The sequence below is a fragment of the Centruroides vittatus genome, unplaced genomic scaffold (assembly GCF_030686945.1).
Source record: "Centruroides vittatus isolate TY-2023 unplaced genomic scaffold, ASM3068694v2 contig_926, whole genome shotgun sequence".
In the NCBI taxonomy this organism is placed as follows: Eukaryota; Metazoa; Arthropoda; class Arachnida; order Scorpiones; family Buthidae; genus Centruroides; species Centruroides vittatus.
The window spans coordinates 1503737-1524292 of record NW_027122612.1 but is presented as its reverse complement, the minus strand read 5'-3'; the positions used below and the strand labels follow the sequence as shown (position 1 = coordinate 1524292).

The window sequence follows — 20556 nt, the reverse complement described above, 5'->3', positions numbered from 1 at the left end:
AAATATTCTGAATTTCAACAAACATAGACAAAAAACCTAATATTGCATTTTTCTAGTGATATATTAGATATAAAAGATTACTTTTTCTACATTTATAATTTAATATTAAAAAAATTAAATTAGTCTCACCTCCCCCATAACAGCAATAGGAGTTTCACCAATTGCTTTAGCCACACAATGTTCTATCAAATAAAACATGTATTCATCATAAAGTAATCTAATTAGATGAAAAGATCCAAAACTGGCAGCACTTCTTAATGTTAGATCACGAATAACCATTGAACTATATATAAAAAAAAAATGTTTTTAAAATATGTAATTAATAACGAGAACATTATATTATAGTATATTTTATGTCAACATTTGATAATTTTTATAAATTTATTAAATTACATTTATCTGAAATCTGGTTTTAATATGTAACTTAGCATTTCTCTTTAAAATTCAATTATCCTCAAACTGATTTTGCCATTTGAAAACTAAGAAGGAAAAATAAAATGCAAATTATAAGTTCTTAATTTCATTTATATAGGTACTTTTGTTAATAGGATAGATAAAAGGATAATTGAATTTTTCAATAGATTTCAATTTTACTTTTCCAATTTTTAATAGTTTATTGAAAAATTGTGTGTTATAATTCTTTCCACTAAATTAACCATTTTGGCTCTCTTGGGATATTTATAACCCACTAAATGTTTCTGAATCCCTGTTAGTTAATATTCGTCCCATATTTGCATTATTTTGTACTGTATCAGTCTTTCTGAATATGTTCTGCAGCATTTGTGCTGGCAACATCAACAATTGTCAATATGGCTGCATGCTAGAAGCCCTTTATTTTGACAAATGTCACCTTTTTAGTTCTAGAGTGGTAACAATCTAATTTATCACATATGAAATTGAATAATATTGCAAGGTTTTGGATCATTTATTTTTGTTTTATTCTTTGAAGTAATTTTTTTTACTAATATTATCTGAATTATTGTTATTTTTAATCTTATCATGCATTGGGAAAAGTGAATCCCATCAGCTGCATTGCATGCACTCTTTTGGGACTCTTAGATTATTACATGTTTATTCATTTAAATATTAAAAATTGATTTTCAAAAGGTTTGTCTTTCTCATGAAGTTATTATGAAAGCAATTTACAAAAATAGTGGTAGTTAAGAGGAACTTTTATCTGAAAATAATCTGTCAGACAGAGATTCTGAATATAGACCAAGAATGATTTCACAAGTAAAAGTGCCAAAAATTATTTAGATCAACCAAATGAAAAGGAATCCTTATACTCTGTAATCACTGAATGATATCCAAGCCAGTACATCAAATTCTACTCATCTTGTCACACAAAACCAAAGCATCTAATTAGAAATATCTAATTTTCAACCTAGAAAAACTACACCATATCCATAACCATATATTGTTATAATCAATGTAAACCATAGCTGTGATCCTCTTCAAATGTTTTCAAGTGTCTATTACTTTTATCTATTAGTTTACCAATGAAAAAATCCAGTTCTTTTCAGAAATGAGAAAGATGGTGTGTTTATGTCCGATACTGACCCTAATGAAATGAAAACTGTTAGAACAATATTAGACATGTCATACAATCATCTTCCCAATTCAGCTTCCTATTGGTCTGAGAAGCCACCAAAAAGAAACAAAGTCATAAAAAAAGCAATATCACAAGACAGATGCTTGAAGCTTATTTCAAAGATACACATGAACAATCCATAAAACCAGCAAATGTGTTTAAAACATTATGTAAATGAGCTTCTAGTATGTGTAAAATACAGATTTCCAAAGTGCCAAACTGAGAATCCCCTTCAAAGTATTAATGAGAGTATGAAATGAGGGTTTCTCAAACAGGATCTCGAGATCCCAGTTGTTTTTTAATCCGAGAAATTTTTCTTATCCCAGAAAATCCTGCAAATTTCTTAAAAATTCACTTTTTTCTTGTTTTGTGTTAAGGTTGAGGAAATTTTGCAAATAGAAAGCATAATTGACTCATAAACTGTCAGAATACATTTGTATTTATATTAATTTTAAATTTACTTATTAGTTATTTAAATGTTTGCTCATTATGTCACAAATGGTCAATAATCAATATGTAGCTTATTTGTGGCAGGACTCTGAAAATTCTTTACTTGTCAGAATCTGTAATATCTGGAATAACATTGCTTATGCTGTCTTAATTTTTAACCATGCCCAGTAGCTTCAAAAACTATGTAACACCAGGTTTTGCAAATTAGGCAAGGATTCAAACGAGTATGAAGTGTGCAAGTATGAAATTTTTCTTCATAAACTTGATTATTAGACAAATGAACTGCCAAATTATTGGGCTATAAGCTTAATGTTTCTATTAAAGCAGTCTAGGTAGACAAATCAAGAATACTAGAGAACAAAAGAAATACTACAATCTCAAAAACGAACTAGAAATCTTCCAGGCTACAGGTGAAAATCACATAACATCTGTCTTCTCTTGAATGCATTAAAAACGATTCCACCCACATCAATTGAATCAGAAAGGGCATTCTCGGTAGCAAGACTTTTCATTACTAAAATAAGAATTAGATTGAATGATCAGAGTATTGATGATCTTTGCTTTTTAAAATCTTATAAAAATTTACAATAATACTTTGTATTATGTTTTATTTAAAAAACAAAAATTACCTTCTAAGTTAGAAGTTTGATCTAAGTTTATTTTATTAAATTTTTAACTCAAATCAAAGCATTTTTTTGTTGTTATCGTATGCGGTTTCTAGCAAACTTTAATAATTTTTTTCTATTTGTCAATATTTCTATGTAATTCAAAGGTAATTTTTAATATATATCTTACACAGCATTATTAACATGATTTTGGAGGTTACAGAATGTATTAAGTTACTTTAAAAAATTGAAAAATAATTATATTATTTGATTCTAAGATATTTTGTATATCTTAAAAATATTTCTATCCTGGGATTTCCCGGGAAACAGTTCACTTTTATCCCAGAATCCTGGAACAAGAAATACACCGGAAAATGAGAAACCCTAATGACAATGTTCAAGGAGAGATCAATGCTGAAGGAATATAATTTATGCTTATAAACCAGTAAAAAGGAGGATAAAGCTTGGATGATATGTGACTCAATGACAGGATATGTATATGATTTGAATGTGTATTGAGGTAAAGAGAATTGTCTCTGCTTTGTCCAATACATAAATTTTCAATGGAGAAGATTTTGATGAAAGAGTAGTGTTGAAATTGGCAAAAGGAATTCATGAACATACTGAATAGTAGCCGAAAGCTTATTCCTCTTCACTGCTGCAGCTTCTTGATGGGTTGGGAAACAGCAATAGTAAAGAGGAGAATGAACAAAACTGGAAGACCTGCAAAAAACACTAAATATATGCACAATCGGGGATCATCTGAGGAAGGGATACCCGAGGAAGGTAAAATATAAAGATGCAGATGTTAGAAAAGAATAAAGGAACAAAGACAATCTGTATAAGATATAAGGTTCCTCTTTGCAAGATGTCATGTGTAAAAGATAATTTGCAATGAGATATAAAATCTCTCTCTTATAATGTTTACAAATTATAACATGTAGAGAAATGAAACTAGAATACACTACAGTAAATTGAGTGTTCTAGTCAGCTATGCAGGGACACACAAGCCTCACTTAAAAAATCTGATGAGCCTCATGTGCCCCATTTGTTAATATATAAAAAATAAAATACAAAGTATTGGAATTTTTCTACACATTTCAAAGGCACATGACTGTCAATTAATACAAGAAAGGAAAATAAAACCAATTAATAAAAGAAACCCTTCTAACCTTTTTTACCCGGTGTGGTTCTATTTTTAGAATCGCTTCGTTCTATTTACAGATTAGCAAACGTTTTCACAGCCCCTCCTGGGCTCTTCTTCAGGCTTCGTCGAATAGGCCGTTAACATTCGAAAATATTCAATTTAAATTTCTTTCCGGAATATTATCACGTGCGGCAGCTGGATATTTGTACTGCGCATGCTCGATGCTCCTCTCCTTTAAACGCTGTTTTCTAGGACAACCTGCCATGCGCTCGATAGGATCATTTCGTCCTTATGATTAACGCAGGTGTTACGTAATCCAGCCTTAAATATCTCTATGGCTTCTAGCCATTTCAATTGCTGTGGGTTATAGCTGGGTATAATGATTTTTGCCGCATGCAGGTCCGCCGTTATCTCCTCTTCCGACGCGTACGTCGCCAGGGCCGTGGTGTATCTACCGTGGTGTATGTCTGACTCGTGCTCCTTTAATCTCACTTTTAACGCACGTTTCGTGGAACCAATGTATGTTAATTGTCTATCGCACCTGTGATCTTCTAGTGGTATCATATATACTCCCGGAAGCCTGTCGGGGTTTGGTGGGTCTTTGCCGTTGCTTAATATTCTGAAGAGAGTCTGACATCTTCTGTACACGATGTTAATTCCTTGACGGTTGGCCACGGTTTTGTAAATGGATTTCAGCACTGGATTGTATGTGATAGGTATCCTTTCATTTTCCTCCTGTGTGATATTCAATGGTTGTGCTGTTTGCTTATTTTCCTTTTGGGAGTTCTCATGTCTTCTAGACAACTTTTCAATGAGCGTTTTGCTGTATCCATGGCTTATAGCAATATTTTGGATATGATTGAGCTCCGTTTCGAGCGCTTTTTTTGTAGAGGAGTGCGTATGAGCCCTTCTCACTAATGCTCGGAAGGCAGCTATTTTGTATTGAAAAGGATCATATGAATTTCTAGGAATATATGTGTGGAACGTGCTAGGCTTTCGGTATACTGATGTAAGTATATTAGCTCCTTCAAAGTTGATATCAATATCCAAGAAGTGCACCCTCGATGAGTCGTGCTGCTCCACCTCTAATGTTAGCCCGTACGGATTACTGTTTATGGCTTCGAGGAATAATTTTATGTCCGGTTCTACTTTCCAAAATATAATAATGTCATCTATGTAACGTTTGTACAACAAGATGCTGGGCAAGAATCGCGGTAGGATATTGTTTTCCAATCTCCTAATTACCATTTCGCACAAATCACCCGAGAGCGGGCTGCCCATCGGGACTCCTTTGCCTTGCATGTACGTGATCCCTTTAAATTGGAAAAGAGAGCCGTAGCATAACAAATGGGCTAGTTCGAGAATATGTTGGTGCATTGTGTTGTCCTCAAACTATCGAAAACAGAAAGTCCCTTAGTTCGCAAAAACATGGTGGACTTATAGAAAAATTGAAGAAGATAGCAAAACCAGCTTATGCTACGGTCTTAGACTTCAGATCGTTGTTTCCGTCGATAGAACTACCACCATGTTTTTGCGAACTAAGGGACTTTCTGTTTTCGATAGTTGAGGACAACACAATGCACCAACATATTCTCGAACTAGCCCATTTGTTATGCTACGGCTCTCTTTTCCAATTTAAAGGGATCACGTACATGCAAGGCAAAGGAGTCCCGATGGGCAGCCCGCTCTCGGGTGATTTGTGCGAAATGGTAATTAGGAGATTGGAAAACAATATCCTACCGCGATTCTTGCCCAGCATCTTGTTGTACAAACGTTACATAGATGACATTATTATATTTTGGAAAGTAGAACCGGACATAAAATTATTCCTCGAAGCCATAAACAGTAATCCGTACGGGCTAACATTAGAGGTGGAGCAGCACGACTCATCGAGGGTGCACTTCTTGGATATTGATATCAACTTTGAAGGAGCTAATATACTTACATCAGTATACCGAAAGCCTAGCACGTTCCACACATATATTCCTAGAAATTCATATGATCCTTTTCAATACAAAATAGCTGCCTTCCGAGCATTAGTGAGAAGGGCTCATACGCACTCCTCTACAAAAAAAGCGCTCGAAACGGAGCTCAATCATATCCAAAATATTGCTATAAGCCATGGATACAGCAAAACGCTCATTGAAAAGTTGTCTAGAAGACATGAGAACTCCCAAAAGGAAAATAAGCAAACAGCACAACCATTGAATATCACACAGGAGGAAAATGAAAGGATACCTATCACATACAATCCAGTGCTGAAATCCATTTACAAAACCGTGGCCAACCGTCAAGGAATTAACATCGTGTACAGAAGATGTCAGACTCTCTTCAGAATATTAAGCAACGGTAAAGACCCACCAAACCCCGACAGGCTTCCGGGAGTATATATGATACCACTAGAAGATCACAGGTGCGATAGACAATTAACATACATTGGTTCCACGAAACGTGCGTTAAAAGTGAGATTAAAGGAGCACGAGTCAGACATACACCACGGTAGATACACCACGGCCCTGGCGACGTACGCGTCGGAAGAGGAGATAACGGCGGACCTGCATGCGGCAAAAATCATTATACCCAGCTATAACCCACAGCAATTGAAATGGCTAGAAGCCATAGAGATATTTAAGGCTGGATTACGTAACACCTGCGTTAATCATAAGGACGAAATGATCCTATCGAGCGCATGGCAGGTTGTCCTAGAAAACAGCGTTTAAAGGAGAGGAGCATCGAGCATGCGCAGTACAAATATCCAGCTGCCGCACGTGATAATATTCCGGAAAGAAATTTAAATTGAATATTTTCGAATGTTAACGGCCTATTCGACGAAGCCTGAAGAAGAGCCCAGGAGGGGCTGTGAAAACGTTTGCTAATCTGTAAATAGAACGAAGCGATTCTAAAAATAGAACCACACCGGGTAAAAAAGGTTAGAAGGGTTTCTTTTATTATTACAAGTTCCGGTGAATAGAGAGATTATATAAAACCAATTTAAAAAAAAGTTGAGTTGAAAGGGTTAAATAATAATAATTAATAAATTTAATAAAAAATTTTGATTAAATGAAAATTTAATTTCTTACCTATAAAAAGACCATTTTAACAAAAACTGCCTTGCAGCTTTAGGAAAGTCAGGTTTGCCTTCATACGGCTGTAACACTACAGCAACAACACCTTCCAGCCACGCTGCCCATTGTTCAAGTGAATTTTGTTGTTGTAATGTCAATTTAAAATCTTGTTCCAGCCTTTGAACCATATTATCTTCACACTGGCACACCCAAGAAGCCTGTTCCTACAAAAACGTAAACTGTTAGCAAGATAAGTTATTACAACAAAACTGATTAATGAAAGAAAGTTCACATAAATACATAGAAGAAATCTTAAAAATATTTAACTGAATTTTACTAGTCTGTAATCAGTAGGAAGCAAGACTCATTTTGATCATTTGTGAAGCAATTGTGGAATTTTACTTCAATTTTATTTTCCTACTTAAACTGACTAACGAGATTCTGATAAACTCCTCTTATAATAACGCAATGAAATTTACCTTAAAATTTTACTTAAAAACTATTTTTATGGTAGAAGTAAAATAATTTAATAGATTAATTGTTTAATATATAAGAACAACTTTACTGAATGGTGAAAATATTTATTTCTGAATTCTCATCTAGTTTGTTCTGAATATATTTAATGAGGTTGAAGCTAAGGGTTTTTAGTTCCAATTAGAGTTTACTTGGACTTGATACTTGATCTAAAACTCAATGATTCCAAGTCCAAAATTTGTATATTTTAATAGCATTAAATGGAATTCATTAATCATTGAAACATTATAAATAAAAATGTAAAGAAACACAATGTAATTAGTAAAGATAAAATACAACTAATAGGTTTAGTCTAAATATAACTAGCTTAGTTTTGAAATCATATCTATAATACTGACTGACAGCTTGCACAACAGAATTTTTATGTTGATATGATACTTTGCAGTACAGAAAGCTGAAAACAGTCCAAATCACAAAAAGAAATTGCATGCCGATTCAGAAAATAACCAAATGATTTTTCACAAATCTGGCAACACTGTTCACAATATATGAGTACACGTTTTGTTCATTTATTCATTTGATAACGATTTAAACAGAAAGCAGATAGAAGTAAAAAATATCAAAAAAATCAAATGTTTGGAAATTCTTCTGGCCAGATGGCTGAGGTAGTTGAGGCATCAACTTATCATCTGGGATCAAGTCTGGGACAAGCAACTTCTCAGGAATTTTTTGTGGGCAGTCTGCTTTGGTTAAGTTGGATCCTATTGATTACCATTCAGATGCTCCACTTTGGGCCTGGCTGAACATACAATGAGTATGAAAAAAAAGCCCTCTTAGTGCAACAGGCAGAGAAGATAAATAAATAAATAAAAAAAAACTAAAGTTTAAATGAACTATTCTTAAGTGAAGTAAACTTTCTAACTATTTAAGATATCTTGTTTCATGAAAAAATATTATTGCAAATAATAATTTGGTAATTATAAGTAAAGAGGCATTTGCAAAACATGGTATGAATTTTAATTATTTCATACATTTAGCAAATACAATTTAGTACTTTGTACATGTAAATGTAAATCTTGATATATAGATCTGAATAAAAAATAAACTAGATAAAATTATTATATTTGGACTTTGAAAAATATATAGATTTTTCATTGTTTAAATATATTGTAGATACCAATGTTCAATAACAGGAACCAATATAGTATTTACAGGGTTCCTACAAAAATTTTTGTTTTGAATTCCCTGATTTTTCCTGACCAATTATGTCTGAATTTCCTGACTCACATTTCTTGCAATGTGGAATATAGACATAATAAAACAGCATTTTAGTAGGAAGTAGAGTTCACTGTGTACGTCGTTATTATTAGTTTTTCTTTTTTCTAGCGCTTTCAACAAATATATTTTTGTTATCTTCAGGCTAAATAAATTTATTCCAAAAATCTTTTTTATTTAAAATTGTGTGTGTTCCTTTTCTGTTTCAAACGTTTATGTTTGATTTAAAAGTTTTATTTAGCTGAAGATGATGAAAATATATTCGTTGAAAGCGCTAGAAAAAATAAAAACTAGTAATAATGCCGTTCACAGTGAACTCTACTTCCTACTAACTACTATTACTTGACATGAGTAGCATACTAAATTATATTAACAACATTTTATTTACTGCGAACATTGAGTATATCTATCCCTCTTTTTGCACAGTTGATATGTTTCAAAGACTGTCACATTAAAAAAATACAGTACATACATCCTATAGAAAAATGTTTGATAGAATCCACAACTTCAATGTAATGAAAAAATAAGCAATTTACAAATGAAACACGAGCCTTTTATTTTATCATTATTATTTGTATGTAAATCTAGTAAGTACAAGGTAGCATAAAATCAACAAACAGTATTCTTTGATACACAAACAGTACTGTACTGTGCTTAAAATGAACTCTTGACTTAGAAACACATAATTTTAAAACCAATCTTTCAACAAAAAGAGTAACTTTTTTTTAAACAGCAACATAATAATTAAAAAAACTTAAATTTAAAAATTTTGAAATAAAGCATTTTTCCCTCATAAAAAAAATTGATCATATAAAAAATGAATTAGTTTTCTTTTGTCAACCACATTATTTCAAAATTGCATAAAAATAGATTGTGTATAAAGAAGGATAGGTGTTAATTTATACTACAGCTTCTCTAACAATGTATCTAATTTATTGTAAAATATTTTTATTTTTTACAAAATGGACAATCAAAATACAGAGAAACTTCTTAGTATTAATTCTCTTTTTTCAAAATACAGATAATTATAAAATAAAAAAATTAATTACAATTCACAAAACACAAGAACTATATTAGGAGAAGACGGGGTAACTTCAGCATACGGGGCAAGTTCGTCAATTAAATTTTCTTTGAAACAAAATAAAAGGAGACTCTCTTTAGAGGCTAGACAGTTGAGTTTTGATGACGGCTTGTTGAGTGTTGTGTCTGTGTTGTTCTCCAACAAGCATAGGTGAAATATCAAATAAGTTGTCTGTTTCATTCAATTTCCTATTATATTTTGCTTCCATTTATATAGAATTGGCATGTTTTGTTATAATTCCACAATAACGAAAGTTATTTTTCCTGTTAGAAGCATAAAATGTTAACTTATTCACGTGGCCTGGTCATGGCTTGGTACCGTATTCTCAGGGTTCCATTTAATGTTTCTAAATCATGACTATTGGGGCATCTTCGGCAGTGTTGTCGATCTTGTTCCTGATTGTGTTTTGCTATGGTATGATTTGGCCGCAAACAACAACAAGCAGAAGAAATAATTGGATCCTCACACAAAGCCACACTAGAAGCCAAGTTAAAAAAACAGGAACTTGCAGAAGGGTAATGGATTTAGAGAAATCGGATTCGAAGTTCACTAAAGGAAAGGGGCAGAAAAGTCCTAAAGACCGGAAAATGAAGATGAAAATACTTATTGCATATATTGCAATGAACTACTCAGGAAAAGTGGATTATGTGCTGCAAGTGTGAACTGTGGGCTCATGTGGCTGTATAGATGTGGAAAATGAGTTAGTTCAATTTATTTGTGATATGTGTAGGGCATAAACATTTTGCTGTTAAACATATTTAATTTCTAATGTGAGTTCACTAATTCATTTATATTGCTTTAACTTGCATTAGGATGTTTTCACTTATTATCTGCTTGATTTTTTAAATTACTTTTTGTTTATGTTTTCTTTACTTTAAATATGCCTTTGAACTTGTATTTCGTTGTTATAATATTAAATAGGTTTTTGGACTTGTATTTCTTTGTTTTAATAGTGAATTCCAACTTATACATTGTTAATAACACAAATTTACATACCTGCTTGTCTTTCCCCATTATTGTTGCTGAGGTTGCCCCTGGTATGGGGGCAACTTCGGCAATTGCTATCATTTTATAAAGTTAATATTATTATGATTATTTTTATTTCCAAACTAATTTTAATCAGTTCTATGGTAAGGTTACCTTCTGGTAGACAATAAACAATGCTTTTCTTTCAGTTTACAGCAGTATTTATTACACAAAATTTAACTTATTCTTAACATGCCAAAGTTGCCCTGTCCTCCTTATATTAACGCAATTTTACCTTTTTTTCTTCAAGTATATTTAATTTCATTTCAATCTCTTTTTCTTCCATTTTGTGACTTTTTCTTAACATTTTCTTGTGTTGTTTCAAATCCTAAGTTTTATTTTTTCTTCAGCCCTCAATGCCTGCTGCTTTTGAATATCTTTTTTCTGTTGCAGAGATGCAATATATTGCTGTCTAGATCCTCTGACTGTTAACAACATTTTCTGGTCTATATTTATTTGATCAACATCACCTACAAAATGGATCCCATCATAAACTAAGCATTGAGCAACTAAACTTTCTTCCTTAAGATTTTCACTCAACAGTGATTTGTTAACTGAGAAACCACTCTCAACACTTGCATTCCCATGTGAGAAAGAAAGAGAAATTTTGATAATAGACCATAGATCTTGCAGTTGCCTATCATCCTTCATAATTTCACAATACGATGTGTCCAGACCATCACCATCACTCCTTTCAGATATAAAGTCCTCAAACTTTGTAGAATAGGGTTTTATTGCAGAGTATATCATATTGTTCTTTTGCTTTGTCAGCACATTTCTCATCAATCCTGTTTGTATCATGTAGAATCTCCAGTAAAACATTGAAATACAATTTTCCAACATTTGATTGCATTTTAATAATTTCTGGGTCTAAGCTGCTCAAAGCCTTCATACATTTGTACTTCACAGGTTTCTTCTCAATAATCTTTTGTCATCACTTTCAGCACATTTTGACAATCTCTTAGAAAACACAGAATATCTTTGTAGCTTACTTTCAATTCTTTTAAAACCTTTTTTGCTCCAAAACCAATATCCAAATTCTTCAGATGTACGAAGTTTTCATTACCATTTAAATCTATTTTTAGAAACTGTTTGTCGGTGACCCTGTAATTTTTCCCAAACTTTCTCATCAGGTTCATTAATAATTGAACAACTGCTTTATAAGATAGGGTGCAAGAGGTTTGTTGCTCTGAAATCAGGTGAGAAAGATCTCACTTTGTGTACATATTGACCAAAAAAATAAAATTTTAACTTTAATAAAAGGATCATTGAGTGCCTGTCTCAAGAATGTAGCCACCTTACTGTCTTTCAACTTTGTACTGTTGTTTATGTATGTCTTCACAGATTCAATAACTTCTGCTGCACGTTCTAAGCACTCTCCATTCTCCGACCACCTTGTTGAACCAAACTTTTTGGGAAATAATCTGCTTCCACTTATAGCAATGTATTCAGCACACTGAGTGGGTGAGTCTTTTAGCAAATAGTACAAATTCCATAGCAGTGGTAACAAATTCCAATCTAGTACTTTAAAACCAGCTTTTATAGCACCATGAACTACATGTAAACCACATGTTCCCATTCTCACAAATGATTTACCAACATTCTGTGTCTCCATGTGATTTTCTAATTTATTCAGAAAACTTATGTTTACATTTGGTCTGTCCATAGATATGAAGAATTTTTGCTAGATCAAGATGACTGTCTGAAAAGCAATTGAGAAATGCAGAGAGAAGATCATCTGCTATACTATGATCCAGAAAGACACTATTTAAATATCTGGTCATAAGCTTATCTTTATTCTCATCCCAGTATTTTATCACAAGATCCATTTGAGTTCTTTGAGCAACTTTGTTTAGTGATTCGTCAAAGGAGATAGTAATATTATTGCAACTTGTAACAGCATCAATCAATTTTTCTCTGAAATAATGGGCTAGGCCATGATTTATTATATAGGAAGCTCTATCTGGATCCAATTGAAATTGTGTGGTTATAGCACTGTCAAGGAACATTTTTTTGAAAATGTTTTTAATATCAGAGCATGAATTGAGTGACATCTTTTTCTTTACAACTGCCAATGTCCAAGTTATCTCTGCTTTTATTACATCATCTTTTATCACAAAAGGTGTCAATGTGCTACTAAGAAATGTTGATTTGGTGAGAGACTGTTCATTAGTGATCTTAGATCTATCTTCCACAACAGAAGCCATTTCACATACATTTTTTTGACTATTAGAAGAGTTTGAATTTGTTGAGGTTGAAAACCTTATCAGTAAAGTTTGTTCAGACTTCAATCTTTTTGTTTCAATATGACTAGAACTATTTGCATGTGATACTAATGCATGCTTTCCCATATTACTTAATGAGAAAACTTTACAACAAATGCAACAAAATGCTTTTGTATCATCTTCTTTTACAGTTCCTAACCAGGAATTGATTTCTGGATGAATAGCTGGATCCAGCCATTGGAGATTAAACCTCATTTGTTTCCATGCCATTATAATTTAAGAATGTAGAAAAACACAAATGATCAGATCAGATAGCAATCTGTCACAACACTACATAAAATATTCAAATGACATCCAATCTGCATCTGTATATATATTAATTAAAAGTAGTGTTGTCAACTCAAAATTCAAATTTACAACTAGACATTTTAATAAAAATACCCAAACCATACTGTTTCCATTAGAATTTTGATTTTTTTTAGCTAGATTGTTCATAAATCCACCAAATCAGCAAAAAAATTAGCTGAATTGGCAACTCATTAAAAGAAAAGAATGTTTCAGTTGCCGCCATTTTGATTTTGGTTTCGGTGTACAGGCTAGAATTTTAATAATTATTTTTAATAATTTTTATTTATTATTTATTTAATTTTGCATTAAATTTTGTCTTTGCATAAAATTTTCTTAAGAATGCAGACAAAATTTATTTATTTTAACCCTTAATTACAATTCTTATAATTATTGCAAATCATATCACAAACCATCTTTCTCACTGTTATAGCAAATTAATTAAACAAACTAATGTTTTCAGCCATCTTAAATAGCCTTCCCCAGGTTTTAACATAATTTCAAACATAATAACATAACGTCAATTAGAACATAAGATTTGAAACTTTGAGTTTCGTTTGTGAGAGATATGACGACTCTTTCCCTTTGAGAAAATAAAGAGGATAAAGTTAATTTTCCCAATCCCTTCTTAAGAAATGGCTTAACAAGCATCTAAAGATCATATTTCAGAAGCCTGTAAAGAAAAAATTGGAAAGATAGAATATGAAGTATCAGTCTCTCGTGATCACACATATTGTTTGCCATCTTCAAAGAAGGTGCATGAATTACTAAATATCGAACCTGTTACCGGTGTAATTTGCGTGAAAAAAATCTTCTTTCCACAAACGTTTTCGAGCTCTTTTTTTTTTTTATTTTCCCCACGCAAATTACACCGGTAACAGGTTCGATATTTAGTATTTCATCCCCGGTGTCGGAGTGAAGAGTAATTTTACTTATGAATTGTTAATTTTAACAAGACAGAAATGTGAACAGCCACAAAAGAAACTTAAATATAGCAGACAGTCTAATAAAAAAAATTCAAATAAGATTGTCAATTCAAAAAACCTTATTCAAAGGCTCAGAAAAATGCTTTCTAAATGGACTGCTTCATCACCTCTTAAAACATCAGCTTTTTGGTAATATAGACAATGAATATCCAGAAGAAGTTATCATCCTTCAACAGAAGAAATTAAAGTTTATGCATTTCTTGACATGCTCATATGTTGAAATTGATGAGGAATCTTTTGGCTGATCTTAAAGTTCTAAAGATGGGTAAGAATGATGACAGAATTATTAAATGGCAATATTTTATTCAGTTATATAACTTACAGAATAAAGAAGGTCTTTGTGTCTCAAATAAATTAAAATCATATCATATTGAATGGTGGAGAGAAAAAATGAGATTAAATATAGCAGCACAGACATTAAGTAGATCTGTAAGTATTGCTTTTATGTTTTGTAGAGAAAATTGCATAGAAAGCTTTAATAATGTTCATGCAACTGCTGAATTCACATTGGGAGAAAGAAAGAAAGAAAGAAGATTCCAATAACTGGCCTAATAATTGATTAAAAAAATATAGAACAAAGCAAATCAACATGTTTGGAGTGAATTTTTCATAATTCCTATTAACTATGTGTGTCAAATGGAAAGTATTAAGATTACAGATGCACACTTAAGACAAATGTTTACAAAAATGTTTATATTTAAAGGACAGTGTGAGGACTGGGTTAAGCCTGGCCCAAAACCTTTTCTTTGTTAAACCCCTCGTGGGAAATTTTACAAAAATTCGAAATTAAAAAGATGTTCAGACTTCCTCCATCAGAGAGGGCTTCCCGTCACTCCGGATTTAAATCCTGAGTCACGGAGAGTTAATCATCCCCCTTCACAATTGGTGCTTGACTATAACATGACCCGCGATATATAAGGGGGGAAAAGGCTGATAACGGTATCGCTGAAGGTCCAAATAAGACTCCCGACCCGTCTGATCCCAACTGAGAATCCGGAGCCGATACCTGAGGACAACGAAGCCCGCCGACGAGCCGCCACAACCGATCCTCCTGCTGACCTCAATGACCAGAGAGAGACCGATCTAAAGATGATTATTGAAGACGATTACTATTCCAGTCCATCCATCCTAGGAAGAGGTATGACCCTGAACATTGTAAGCTCTCTCTCTTAGCCCTGCAGTTAGGAACTGGACTATTTGTGGTAATCTCGATCTCCAATAAACCGTTGTTTTGTTTAAATGGAGTTGATTATTCGAATATCGCCTTAATCTTATCAACGAACCCACATGCTTCCTTCACTCGACCTGACAATTAATTACTTAATCCCGACAAGTTGGGATATCAGAAAAAATCAGCCATCCGACAGTGGGGTGGGTCTTGCCGACCTGTTAGCTGGAAAAAAGGAGGTACGACTCCATCCTACCTCCTGGCGTTTCCACAACAGTGATACTCATTATTTTTTAATACGATATATAGTATGTGTAATATATTTTGATTGCACTGTAAAACTATATGCTTAATATGTAATGTAATGTCAATATGTGTATATTAAAATTAATTTTTATTATTTAATAAAATTATTATAATTTTTCATTTGTAAAATTTTTCTAAAAATCCAGAAAATTTTGCTGAAAAATTTTATGAAACAATATAATATAATTATGATAAATTTTACACAATATATTTTGATAGATTGTATATGTAAAAAAACAACTTCATTAATTTATCTAAATTGCAAAATATCTTCAGTTATCATTAACTTAAATTTAGTCAACAGAGGGAGTCCACTGAAACTGTCATGGCTGCCACACTTCAATTTGCCTCAGCTGTAGTAACCAGTTTAGCACTCTATGTTACTCTATCTTATTGATAACTATGGTATATCTATTACAAGTATGATCAATGTTGCCAGTTTTTAAGCCCTAAATTTGCCAAAATCAGTGATATTTGTTACCCAATGTCATTTCTGTTAAACTAATTATTAAACTATGTATCTGAAGTTGTGGAAATTAACGGAAGAGGGGGAAAAATACACTTGCAGTACAGTACTTTCAAGGAAAATCGTAACAACAAATGTAAAAAGCACATGCAAACCACAAGTCGGCGGAAGCATTTTACTGTAAATGTTGGGTAACTATTTATAATTTTTTATGTTGTGTAGTAATGTTTTAAATGTGAAAAACGATTAAATTACAGATTTTTACTGATCAATTTAGCTATTTTGAAGTAAACATTCTAATAAATTACGATTTCAACTTTTAAAAGTTTGCAAACAAATTTTTAATTAGTTATTTTTTATTCTAATTAATAATTTCATCTTTTTATAATTGCTGAATTATTAAAATTAAAAATTAAACACTATTACATAAAAGTAGTTTATCCTGTTATTAATCCACAACTGTAAAATTATATGGCTTCAGAATGGTGAAAAAGCCATTTCAAAATGGATTCTGGTATACAGTATTTTCTTATTAAAAATTGCAGCATTATTTCTTGCTGCCTGCAGATGGCTATGCTTGGTCAGCCATATTCAGCAAACAGAATCAACAAGGCAGCTAAGGAGACAAATTTCCTGACTTTTTGACAATTTTCAACAAATCCCCTGACTTTCCATGACTTTTTCCAAACACTAATGAAGATCCATGATTTCCCCTGACTTTACAGGTGTGTAGGAACCCTGTATTTAAATTCAGACTTGTCATTTTGAGACTATTTTGAGATAACTGGAGGTAACTGGTTCATAAAAAACTTACACGTTGATAAATCCAGCAACAAATTTAATAAAAATTAAGAATGTTTTCAATCAGATTCACTGACCTTCCTCAGTTACAGAACATAACGAAATGGAAGAATAAAAGAATGAAAATACAAATTTAAAAGAACAAGCATTTGAATTTAAGGATGTTACATTAAAAATAATAAAATACATGAATTAATAAATAAATGAACACAATAAATAAATAACAACAAATACATGTAAAATTAATAGAATAAAAATAAAATCCCTGAATAAATAATTATTTAAACAAAATTTAATTATTTTGTCATTTTATTAATGAATACTTATTCAGGAATTTTTATTTTATTAATTTTCCAACATTAAATTTTGTCAGCGTTTAGGTAAAACACCTACGGAGATTTTAAACTTGCTAAGAAAGGTGTACGGTGATTCTATGGTGAAAGGTCATGGTGAAGTCGAAATGTTGGAGGTTGTTCTTGAAACTCCACTTTGATTACGTCGCAGGACAAAGGTAACTATCTCCGGAAAAAAACAGCAGCGCTCGCGGTTTAATCACATGACATGAGTGAAATTAACCTGAACATGTAGAAATGGCTTAGTAGAATCCATTTCATATGCTGTAACTTCAAATACATGCTTTTGTTGTCGTAGATTACTGCATTCCCTGAACTTTTGGATCGTACCACGTATAATCAGATAACTAATAATTAAATTTTTAATTATAAATCAATAAACATAATGTCTGTAAACTACTGAATCAGCTAATTTCTTGCATAGCTTTTGTTTAGTAGTTGAAATAAAAGATAAAATTTGTTTTTAATATATTCAAAATTTTTACAGAAATACCAATAAAATATATTCTAAATCAAATTAATTTGATTACATAATTCATTTATATCATTAACTGATAAAATGCTACTGACTCACCTGTACATTATGGAAATCTACTCTATTTAAATCTGACAACATTTGATTAATCTGTGATGTGTTTTGTAATACTGCTCTTGCCGCTTGAGCTAAATGATTCAAAGAAGTATACCGGCGTAATGTCTGGGCAAAGGCACTTACAGCACTTAACTATAAAAAAACAAACAAATAAACAAAATAAATTGTTTAATTGATATTTATTAAAATTATATATTCTGGTTACAAAAAGAATATTCACATAAAATTAGTGAAAACAAATTGTTATAAAATAATTAATTCATAAAGATAATTAGCACTTCTTTATTATATTCCAAAAAGAAAACTTTTTAAGTAAGTGATCATGTACTAATTAATAAAATCACTTAAAATTTATAATTTTTTTGCATCAATCATTAAATATACATTAATTCTTAATCAAACACTAAATAAGAATTCCATAATTTATAATTTTTTTAAAAAATACATATATACTATGATAGATCAAATGAAAATGAAAAGAATCTTCTCTTTTATGTTACCATAAAAGTGGAAAGATAGAGATAGAATTTCATGACAACAGAGTATACTATATGTCCATGTTGTCTGGCTTACAGCTGAATGCACAGTGTTATTGGTGCACCATAAGAAGTTGTAAATTTTAAAAAATGTGACATTGATATACATGTGAACCAAAGAGAAAATGTGCACCATTATAAGATTCCTTGTTGCACCATATAAACCCAGCAGAAATCTAAGAAATGAATGATAGTCATAAAATTACCATACAGCAAAATTCAGTGTTTTATTTTCAGTTATGTATCCATATCTCTCTTTTTAAATTAGTTGTATCTGATCTTCCTTAATAACTTTTCAATAATTAAAAAATCAAATAGCATGTAATAAAATAGTTCTTAATAGGAAATAGATGGTATAATGAAATATTTCCAGATAAAAAGTTAATTTTATTTCATGTAGCACTTATCTCCTGCTTCTGAGTATTTATACATTTATTATTATTTTCATTTCCAATAATTCTCCATGAAAAATTTCTTAATATGACGAGAATCTGTAGCAGATGATGATAAACATAATTAATAATATATGTAATGTTTAATAGTTTGCTAAATGCAATTAATAAATTATCTGAATTTCTCTTCTACATATATACATACACACATTTTTTTTATTTATTGTGTATAAATGGATAAATCAATACTAACTGAGTGCACAATCAATTTAATAATCTGTTTAAATATTTATGCAATGCTAATTAATGTATAATTACAATTTATTAATTGTGTATGGAATATTTTATTCTGTAGGCAATTAATAAAGCATTTTTTGAGTAATACTTTTTTAAATAATGTTTAACAACAGTAACCTCAGTGTCTTTTTTCAAACATTTCATTCTTCTGAACTTAATATAAAATAACTATTTTCCTTAATTAATATATTTAATTAAAAAGGAGGGGTGAGTTGGTCATTGAAGGTGTTGATGAACTTTTCAGCAGAGCTTAACAACAGTGTTATTACATACCAGGAATTACAAGTAATTGAATTTTGATAAATTTAAGGATGTGGTTATTCATTAATAGATTAATCTTGGAATTAATCATATGTCTATTATTAATTCCTGGAATAAAACCTAATCCAGGCCCTCTTCCCTGTTCTCCCCAACATTTGAGTCAAATAGACATGCAAAAGAGGGGGTGTGGTAGGCCATGTAAGCAAAATTTTAAAGAAACAGTTAAAGAAAATCAAGTGGAAGATTTATTGAATAAAGAATATTTTCCAATTGAAGAGGATTCCAGTGGAGGTAGCTTTGAAACCACAAGATTTACGAAAATACCTGAATACTTTGAAGCATTAAAGAATAAGGATCCCCTGGTACAGGAAGAATCACATTACACACTTAAATCAATATATGAACCAATACAAAATAATTTTTCATAGCTTAATAGAGAAATACAGGGAATCAAGACAGAACTTAATTTAATGAAGGAAGAAAATAAGCATTTTCAAGGAGAACTAGGAAACTGTCACAAAAAATGAAAGAAATAGATGTATTATCCACAAACAATAGCCATTTAAAAGGTATGTTTGAATTTGAATTAGATAAGTTAACAAACGAGAAAACTAATAAAATATTATAGTTATAAATTTTCCATTTATTTCAACTGATTGTTAGGAAAATCCATCAGTTCATTAAAGAGGATTTAAAAATTAAAAATAGCTCTATAAAAAGCATAATCAGGCTAAATAATGATGGAACTAACCCTATTATGAGAATTGCATTAGATTCCTTGTACAATAGAAATTTGATGTTGAAAGAATTTTGGAAATTAAAAGTTAAAGCTAATAGTGAAGAAAAAAAAAATAATTTTTACTGTTGACTTATGCAAAAGATCTAGATTAAGAAGAAAAAAAACTACAAACTATAATTAAGCAAGAAAAATTAAATGGAAACAAATTAATTATTAGAGATGATTATTATATTCAAGAATAAAAAAAATATTCATGTACAACATTAATTTAGATAAAGTGATATAACTAAATAATTTTTAGGAAGGAATTGATTAAATTCTCTAGAACTAATATTGAAAGATTCGAATGATGTCTCAGATACTTAAATGATATAA

General features: G+C 31.2%; 1 protein-coding gene across 12 annotated transcripts in view; it reads right to left on the bottom strand.

The window, feature by feature from the left end:
* The window catches only part of LOC136984696 (DNA-binding protein RFX2-like), a 162677-nt gene that overhangs the window by 6619 nt on the left and 135502 nt on the right, over positions 1-20556 (bottom strand). For 11 of the 12 annotated variants that reach the window (XM_067281782.1, XM_067281779.1, XM_067281788.1 and 8 more), the window contains 3 exons: positions 17939-18088; positions 6874-7082; positions 130-283 (listed from right to left, as the gene is read on the bottom strand). In XM_067281782.1, coding sequence (XP_067137883.1) covers positions 130-283; positions 6874-7082; positions 17939-18088 — 513 coding nt within the window. The remainder of the gene's footprint in view (positions 1-129; positions 284-6873; positions 7083-17938; positions 18089-20556) is intronic. The other variant, XM_067281780.1, reaches the window with a different exon arrangement.